The following is a 9,967-nucleotide window of genomic DNA, read 5'->3' on the forward strand; positions in this document are numbered from 1 at the left end:
CCCTCTCCTCCTCCTTCTCCCTCTCCTCCTCCTCCCTCTCCTCCTCCTCCTTTTCTTCTTCTCCTCCTCCTCCTTCTCCCTCTCCTTCTCCTCCTCCTCCTCCTCCTTCTTCTTCATCCTCCTCTTCCTCTTCCTCTTCCTCTGAACAGGCAGATGGCAGCACCACTGAGCTAAATCCCTGGCCCTTCAATCTTATTTCTGTGGATACCCAGGTTTCCCTGTACCATTCAGCAAAAAGACTGCCTTTTCTCCAGTGTTTAGTCTCAGTAACTTTGTCAAAAATCTGTTGATTACATGTGATTCAGTTTATATCTGGACTCTATACTCTTCTGTTAATCTATGTTTCTTCTTTTATGCCAGTACTATTTTGATTACTCTTGCTTTATTTTATATATGTGTAATATAACGCCATATAATATACATATGTGTATAGTTGGGGAGGTACTAGGATTAAACTTGGGACCTTGCAGCTGCAAGGCAGGAGGCATAACCACTGAGCTAAATCCCCGGTCCACCTTATCATATATTTTAAAGTTATGTGATGTAATGACTCTTGCTTACTTCTTTTTACTCAAGATTACCTTGGCTATTTAGAGCTTTTTTGTGGATTCCATATGAATTTTAGGGTTTTTTTTCTCTAGTTGTGTTAAGAATGTCATTGGTATTTTAATAGTGATTGATTGCAGTAAATCTGTAGATCTCTTTGGGTAGTATGAACATTTAAACAATGCTTATTCTTCCAATCCAAGAAAATAGGATATCTTTCCATTTTTTGTGCATTGTATTCAATTATTTTATCAGTGTTTTATAGTTTTAATTATAGAGGCCTCTCACCTCTTTGGTTAAATTCTTTGGAATTTAAAAATTTTTATAGCTATTATAAATGGAAATGCTCTCTTGATTTCTATTTCAGATAATTCACTACTGGTATATAACAATGTAATGATTTTTGTATGTTGAGTTCAGGTTGCTTTGAACTCAGTATATAGCCCAGGCTGGCCTTGAACTCCTGGTGATCCTCCTGCCTCTGCCTCCTGAGTGCTGGGATTATAGACATGCACCACCACACCCAGCTTCTAAAACTTATTATTTCATCTTCTCTTCAGTTTTAGGTTGTTGATCTTTCCCCTCTGTACATCATTTTTATTAATAGTGATAATAAAGGCAATTATAATTAATCACATATTATCCAAAACCAAGAACTGTAACTTGCTTTTACATGTATCATCTTTTATTCATCATACTAACAGTGATCATTTTTTTCTCATGTTTGGATAAGTAAACTAAGAATTTATACGTAGACATCTTAATCCCCTTTGGGAGGTAATTAGGTCATGAGAGTGGAGCCCTCTTGAATGAAATGACAGTGGTGTCCTTGCAAAGAGAACACAGAAATATCCTTTCCCCTTCATCATGTGAGTACATAGATAGCTTCTGTGAACTAAAAAGTGGGCCTTCATCAGACACCAAATTTGCCAGCACCATCCTAACTGTGAGAAATGAATTTTTGTTGTTTCCAAGTCACTTGGTCTATGGTATTTTATTACAGTAGCAAACTAACAGTTGATATCGCCAGTGAGAGGTAGAGCCAAGTACAGACCGGGTCGTTCTAAACTCCAGAGACCATGTGCAACCACTGTGCTGTGCTTCCCTCCTCTGACGGCAAAACTGGCAGCTAGAAAGGCAGAGGTCCTGCAGTCTTCTTTGAATGCCCTTGACTTACATGGTGCCTATGCTAACCCTGTTGACTTGGTATTTGCAACCTACCTTAGGGTTATTCAAATCTGCCTTTGAAATCCCTTTTTCATGAGGTTCCCTTGTCTGCAGAGGGACTTCATTCTCTTGTAAACCTACATCACTAATTGTATTATTTATCGGTTTATTTATTTCGGGTTTTTCAAGACTGTGTAGCCCAGGCTAGCCTTAAACTTTCAGTGATCCTCCTGCCCCAACTTCCTGAGTGCTGGGATGACAGGTGTGCATCTCCACACCCAGCTTAATTGTCTCTCTTAACAGACATCTGCTTTATATTCTGTAACATGCGTGCTTGTGGGTGTGTATGGGAGGCTGAAGGGGAGAAGAGTCTGAGAAGAAGCGTTTGGCTCTTGACTCATTCCTTGACACCCTGAATAGAGAAGGACTTGCTGATGGGAACCAAACACACCTGTCTTCAATCGTGTGAATTCTACTTCCAGCTGATAGAACTGAATCAAATCACCAGACTTCTCCAATTTAATTACCTCATCTACAAAAGAAGGGTACTTATGCTATGTTGTGAATACTAGATGAGACTCTGATTAGGACAAGTACTTAATAAATATTAGCTGCTACTTTTTTTTTAAACAGGAAAGAATACGCAAAATTCATTACATGCCTAAAGCATGGCAGTATTGGGCTCCTAGTGGCTATTATTGTCATTATAAAAATTTTAGTAAATATTATTAGTTCATGTAATTATGTTAAATATACTGTGGTATAAATTCTGTAACCCGCCACACACACATACACACACACACACATTATAAGCATTAGTACATACTGGGTTTCTTTTTTCAAAAGACTGAGATATAATTTATATGCCTTTAGCTTCATCTGGTTTTAACTGCAGGATTTTAGCCAAGTCCACTGCTGTAAGCTGCGTGTACAAGACCTGAGGAAGAGTCAGGGCCTGTGAAAAAGGAGTCCTCTAGGCTGGGAGAACTTGAGACAAGGGGGCACTTGGGTAGGCCTGCTGCTCTTTCCTAACCCCACTTTCTAATCTTGTGAAAAAATAAATATGCCATGTGGAATGGTTTGATTTGGTTGTTAATACAATTTTTAAAATAATTAAATGCTTTAGAAACTCAGGCAGTCACTTGTAAGGAGGGAATTCATTGTATGCTGCTCGGTGAGACAAGGTAAAGCCTTGTTCCTGTTGTAAATGGGTCTGAAACTGTCCTCATTTTGGATGATAGCAACTGTCAGTGAATTCTTAGGAACACTTGACACAGTTTTGTTAGGTAAAGTTTAATTTGAATGTGTTGGCTGTGGATTGTAGTATTATAATACAGGTGACCAGCTGAATTGTTAGAGAGTTACAGCTATAATTTCGCTTGAATCTACCTCACCATCATTCTTTGAAGTGAGATGTAAATTAGGCAGTAAGATATCCAGGCTATCTGGTAAGCAAGTATTTTTGTCACACTGGTTTTTCTTTCCTTAGCTTAATACTGGGAATTTTTTTTTTAAAGAGTCTATGTTTTCTGAGGTTTTGAATTTGGTTAGCAGTGCTGGCAGAGATAAGAAAGATAATGAGATGAATGGTCAGAATTCAACACAAGAACAATGGTTTTCTTTATTTACCTTTGCATAATTTTCAGGAGAGCCAAGATTTCACTTACCTTTGTGTTTGCTATTCTTTTCCCATTGTAAAAACTCAGTAGGTGTTGCTATATTACCCCAAAGTTCAAAATATTCTTGAAAGGGTTTCTTGTTACTTCTAGGTTTTCTCTTTAACGTCTTATTTTATCTTTCCTTCTCCCACTTAGAGCTTTACTTGGGTTTTGTAATGTACATTCCTAGGTATAGATATGGACCTGCTTGGAGTATTGGTTTTCTTTGATTAAAAAGTACGCATAGAATTTTGTCTTTCTTCCAGTTATTTCAACACTATGAACGTTTTTGTGAGTTTGGAGATTCCCTTGACATTCAGTGGTGACTAGTTAATGAATGTTTATGTTACACAGTAACATGTGTGAGGCTGTTCATAAATAATTAGATGAGGGTCACTGGGGCAGGAGGAAGCTTCTACAGGGCTCTGCTTGTACATGGTGGCCAGGAGACCTTGCCACCCTCTAGAGCATAATTCTGTCCTGGTGTTTCGTCCTCCTCACCACCTGAGCCTGACGTTATCGCTCTCCTGGTGAGACTGTTCCGATCAGTTCCAGAAGCCGAACACATCCTGGAGAAGGGGGCTGTACAGCCACTCCCACACAGTGGGATCATCGTCTCTGAGGTGGAGTCATGTTTTAGTGCATTTTGGCTTTAACTGTTGGATAACAAAGTAATGCTCCCATAACAGAACGACTTTGTTTTGCTTCATTCTGGGAAAACACAGAAATAGAAAAATGACCACATCTTGTTGAGGCTGTTTTTGATTTGTGTTTTGGTTGTTTCTAAATTTGACACTTGAGAATAGAGGTTCTCTGAAGACCAGGGTATGTTATTTGTCTATATTTATTTAATAGGAATCAAGTATGTTTTGTTTAAAAATTACAGTCCTAAAGCCAGGCATGTTAGTGGACACCTGTAATCTCAGCATTCTGGGATGCTAAGGCAGGCAGATCACAAATTACAACCCAGCCTAGACGATTCAGAAACTTAAGACATTCTGTGTGGAAAAAAAAATTAAAAAGGGGAGGGATATAGCTCAGTGCAAAGACATTGGGTTTAATCCTTAGTACCCCAAATAGTTTTTGTATAAGATCTGGCCAGTATGGTGGTGCATGCTTATAATCCCAGCTGTTTGGGAGGCTGAGTCAGAAGGATCACAAATTAGAGCTCAGCCTGGCCTTTAAAATGAAAAATAAAAATGGGCTAGGGTGTAGCTCCATGCATAGTCCTAGGTTCAATGTACAGAACTGCAATATATATATATATCCAGAAGGACTTTTGAAAATTCTCTCTTAGGTAGCTTGACCTCTGAACAGAAAAACTATAAATTGTGATGTAACTGATAAGAAGTGTAGATATTGTCATTGAATCCTCTTTTTTAGGCAAAAGAGGTGATATTAGAAAACCACAACAGGTACAAAGTAGATCTCCTTTGTTGAGGCACATTGTAGCAACACTAGGGGAACTTCCTTCATATTTAGAATTAATGTTACCTTCTGATTTTCACTCTAATAGAGAGTGAAGGGGTACGGTACTCCTGTCTTCAAATATCCCCTGTAAACCTATTTAGTGGAAGGAAATCATCACTTTGCTTTTGACTCTGCGCTGCACACCCTGAAAACCACCAGTCTAGCCTGTCCCTCTCAATTTACATGATCACGGGGGAAACTGAAACCTAGGGAAGTTAAATGACTTGCCCTGGGACAGAAAGCTAGCTAGTTCCTGCTCAGACTGGGGGCCGTCTCTGCTCACCCTGAGCACCTCAGGGTCTGCTGCCTGTTTGGTACACTGTGCTCTCCTAGTGTTGTAGCCGCGAATGGTGGTGACTGCCCCATAACCTCAGTCTCAGGTAATTCTCCAGCCCTCTGCCTTTTCTTCCCCCAGTGCCACTGCTTGGTGTAAAGTAGAGAACTGCCTGAACTCAGGTGTAAACAACTCTTGGGGAATCATGGGTCTCCATTCCTGGGGCGTGGGGGTGATAAAGTCTTGCCAGAGAGTAAAGGGCTGTGTGTAAACCTGACTTAAAACAATAGCTGCTGACTTGTGGAAGGGTATTACTTAAGCTGTTACTTCTGCGATCAGAGAAAACATCTTGAAAAAGAGAAAAAATCGGCACAGGTGCAAGTTTGTCTAATTATCAGGTTTCTATCTTTCTTGTTTGGTACCTGGACCGAACTCGGGTCCTTATGCTTGCAAGGCAGGCAAAGGAACCACTGAGCTAAATCCCCAGCCCAATCGTCAGGTTTTTTATAAAGAGCATGCTTTTGTTGGAACCACAGTCATACATTTAATTATATAAAGGGGAAGGGATAGGTAAATTTTTCCTTCCTGGACTCTGAAAGTAAAATACATTTTGAGAAACGTTTTACAGGTGATAGAAATGGAGGCTGCAAATCAAACTTAGAGAATCCTTCTTTATGAAAATGTGTGCATGATTGGCTAAGATGGAGGACCACTTGGATTTAGAAATTAAATGTTAGTGACCTAGACACTTGTTCGTGGAACAATTTTTTCAAACTAGAGAGTAGAAGCTTTAAAAAATATTTATCTAAGAACTTCTGTGGAATCCTAATAGGATTTAATTATTTGAAGTTATCAGCTTTTGTTTGAACTATTTTTACAAACTTTGACTGTGTTACTAAAATGTATTGTGCTCTTTTATTCTAATGCCTTAAATGTTTTACAAGTTTAATCCATGGCACCTCTAGCTGCTATTTGATATTGTTTTCCTGGTGCTTTTTTCTTGGGTTAAAAGTGTTCTTCTTACCCAAGAAGATTACCTGTTGTTACATTGAATGTGCTCTCCCAGGGCAGGGAGGCAAGTGCTCCACGGTATTATAATTTTTGTTTGCCCCTGGGCGGTTGCCAGCAGGGAGTAAGGCATTCTGGGAAGTAGTTTCTTTACCTTTCACAACAGGTGTCTTTGTCAGCTCACCTTCTGCAGATATCAGCGTGGAAGCCCTGAGTCACTGTAGCAAAGAAAACTATGAAAGCAATTGCTTTCACGTCTAGGGAACAGTGCTGCAAGATAAATCTGAAATTTTCTGGTGCTAATGGATATATGAAGAGGTTCACAGTCTCTTTTAAAGTACTACTGAAAAGATAAAAAGGAATTTAAAAGGTATGAACTGCCGGGATGCCTTATAATGCCTTGATTTCTGATTATCATTTAATTTTTACACAGCATTAAGATCAATAAGTTGAATTTTTTTAATAACGCTTTAAACACAAAGCTGCATTGTGGGGAAGAATGAAGTAAAAATGCTTTATTGGCTCAAACAGGGATCAAACAATTTGAAGCCTTTTTAATCTTGAAGATTTATTTAAAATATTGCATTTTTTTGCTTAAGCCTATTAGATTTGCTTGTTTCCTAGCAATAGGATTTTCCCCCTTCCATGTGCAAGTACTTGTAGTCAAGACTGCTATGGAAGTTGCAAAACTCTTTCAATTAAATGACACAAAATACTAGTTAAGCAATCATGTTAATTTATGGAAAATAAAGATACTTTGGAAAACATGGGAAAATAGACAGTAGAGTTTATTCTGAGTTTTCCTTGTTTTTCTTTTTTAAGCAAGCAAATTTAGACAACACAATCCTATTACTGGTAATGAAGACTAAATTTCTATTTAGTAGATGTATTTCTTTTGATCTTAGACAAGCATCACCAAATTGAATTGATACTTAAATATTTCTTTCATTTATGAAAAGCAGGGAAGATCTTTGGCTTAACTAGGAATATTGAATAAAGAGCTCTTAGAGGAACTGTCTTCCTGTGTTTTTTTATTTGCTTAATACTTTTCCCATGCAATTAGTATATATGCTACATATACCGGCAGTTGAGGCAATTTTGTAATAATAATTGTGAGCAGCTTTCAAACTTTTTATCTGGAAACATGGAAGTTCATCTATGGGCCCCAGCTGCACGTTAAAAAAACAAAACCAAAAAAAACTTATATTGGCTAAGGCATTAATAGACAGTTCATGCTTGTCTGCTGATTAAAAGAATCTATAATAAAAAGAAACCTACAACCTTAAAAGATGAAGAGACCATTTATCTATGAGAAAAGTTTCTAACTGAAACTTTGGTGTTAACTTTCTGACAACAGAAAAGTTTTCCATAAAATAAATGTCTCTTTTTTTTAGAGGGAGAAAGGAAAATGATTATTAATTGATAATGTCAGCGGATTCTTTCATTTTATATTTTGGTGCTTCTTTTTTTTAAACAAATACTCAGGACAAAATAATCTTTTTCCAAACTTTAAGAGATAAATTTTAACTACACAATTCTATAAATTCTGAGAAATTAAAATAGTTGTCATCTTTATTTTCTAACTATGAAAAATAACACAGACTTAAGAAAAAGTATTTTTCCTCCAAGAATTTTCATATCAACAGTACTAAAGAAGGCAAACCATTACAAAAATTACTTATCAAGAACATAAATCAACTTTTTGTTTGGCTTTTGAGTTTTGACGTAGAATATTTCTATTCAGAAAACTTTTTTCTTTTTTAAAGTTGAAAATTTGCAAAGGCTAAATTTTTCCATCTGCTGTGTTAAGAACGCAGAAGGTGTTTATAGGGTGTACTTCCTGCATAGATAAGAAACCTCCTTTAGTTTTCTGTTGGGGTGAATTGCTAAACAAGCTTGTAGTAGCAGCTACTTTTTTTCCAGCCCCCTCTTTTTCCTTCTGGATCTTTGACTCAGCCCCCTTTGAACTCAGGTGGGTGTATGCACTGGCACTGAGCTGCGGTGGGATTTTTCCTTGGATAGTCTGTCTGGTGTGGAAGCAGGGCAGCAGCTGCTGCTGTGGAAAGGCCAGCTGGCAAGATGATGGAAGAAATCTCCATTATGGTAGCCTATGACGCCCATGTTTTCAGCCAGCTGCACGATGAAGACTTCCTCACTAGTCTGGTGGCCATCAGCAAGCCCAGGTCTATGGTAGGTGGCACCTTGCACACTACGCTGGGGCTGTTCTTTCTCTAACCCTCCTGTATAAACTGAAGCAAAGCTTCCTGAGAATTAAAAGTACTGCTGTTGGCTTTGTGCTAGAGGCTGTAGCAAGGTCTACAGGTTTTCAAATATATATTTACTTAATTAAACATTGTTACACATTGGCAATATATTTTAGATGTTAGACTAATGCTTTCATATGTCGTAATGTCGAGAGAAGCTTTCTAGTATCAGATTTCACTTTGTGCCAAGTGTTTGCCTTGTATGCATCTGTAGGATTATTTGGTGAGACTGTCTACATTTACATATGTGTAGTCCAGTCTCTGAAGTGGAAGATTTCTTTCAGTAGGCCATAACATCTTTGCAAATTGAGCTAACTAAAGATCAAATAATTTTCAGGATCTTAAATTACCATATTACTGGGGTGGGGACTTAGCTCAATGGTTCTACCGCCTGCCTCAAAAGCTCAGGGTCCTGAGTTTGATCCCCAGTACCAAAAAAGAAAAAAAAATTACCATATTACTGAAAAAAACTATTTTACAAATAACCTTCTGGTACAATTTTAGTTTGGATTTAATATTTCTAAAACATTTTTACCCTTCTGTGGGGTCTTAGTGTGTGTCCTGGCATTAGCAGAGAAAGTAAGTTTTTGCAAATGGTATCTCTGTAGATATCATTGTGAAGCCTACAGAGTTAAAGATCCATACAGTAACTAGGAAAGTTACTGTACCCTCTTGTTTTTTATATTTAACAGTATTCATTGAAAGAACTTGTTCATTGCAGAATGAAGGATTATATCATAACAGACCTTATTATAAGACTAAGGCACAGAAACCTTAAAAACTAGCACTAAACTGCAGTGCAAAAAAGAGTTCAATCATAGATTAGTTTTATAGGGTTATATCAACCAGATGCAATCTATCAACCTGTTTTGCTACTGATTTGAAACCATCTATAAGATAACCAGGGGAAATCTGATCACTAGTCATTTAACAATACTCAGACAATTTTTATAAAATATTATGATTGTTTCTTGAAATAGTGACTTAGAGTTGCATATTGAATAGTTACAGATGAAATGTTGGCAAAAAGAAGGATCTAGTACAGGGTTTGAAATGATGTGTTGGTAATTGTTGAAGTGAGATAATAAATAATAGAAATTCATTACATTCTCTCCATTTTTTTTCTTGGTACGGGGGATCAAAAGTAGGAGTCTGTAACATGGAGTTGTACCCATATCCCTTTTTTTTTAAATTTTGAGACATGGTCTCACGAACTTGACTAGGTTGGCATTGAACTTGAGATCCTCCAGTCTCATCTTCCCAGAGTAAATGGGATGCCATAGGTGTGCCTCCACATCCAGCTTGTATATCAGACTCTTAAATACTCTTAACAGTGGCGCTGAACCTATGGCATGTATATTGCAGCAAGCTGTATCATTGAAAGCTCTAAAAGGTTTGACATTACTGGTCTAGGTGTTGCAGTGTTGAAGTTATACAACTTTCTGAGAAAATTTCTTTATCAGATCTGAAATTTAAAATAATCTTTTGGAGTAATAATTGGTTATTGGTCATCTGGAAAACACAGTAAAATATTCTAAGATAAAATATTTAAATATTTATCTTTTTTTTTTTTTTTTTTT

General features: G+C 37.4%; 1 protein-coding gene across 5 annotated transcripts in view; it reads left to right on the forward strand.

The window, feature by feature from the left end:
* Positions 1–9,967, forward strand: part of Rabgap1l (RAB GTPase activating protein 1 like) — a 591,762-nt gene that overhangs the window by 496,278 nt on the left and 85,517 nt on the right. The window contains exons 1-2 of one of the 5 annotated variants that reach the window (XM_010630199.3): positions 6,443–6,493; positions 8,096–8,313. The exons of the other annotated variants lie outside the window; for them this stretch is intronic. Of the exons in view, the coding sequence (XP_010628501.1) occupies positions 8,203–8,313 (111 nt within the window). The 5' untranslated portion in view covers positions 6,443–6,493; positions 8,096–8,202. Of the gene's footprint in view, positions 1–6,442; positions 6,494–8,095; positions 8,314–9,967 lie in introns of those variants that run through there. 5 annotated transcript variants of the gene reach the window in all.

Source organism: Fukomys damarensis, unplaced genomic scaffold, assembly GCF_012274545.1.
Source record: "Fukomys damarensis isolate Sample0158 unplaced genomic scaffold, DMR_v1.0_HiC HiC_scaffold_11, whole genome shotgun sequence".
In the NCBI taxonomy this organism is placed as follows: Eukaryota; Metazoa; Chordata; class Mammalia; order Rodentia; family Bathyergidae; genus Fukomys; species Fukomys damarensis.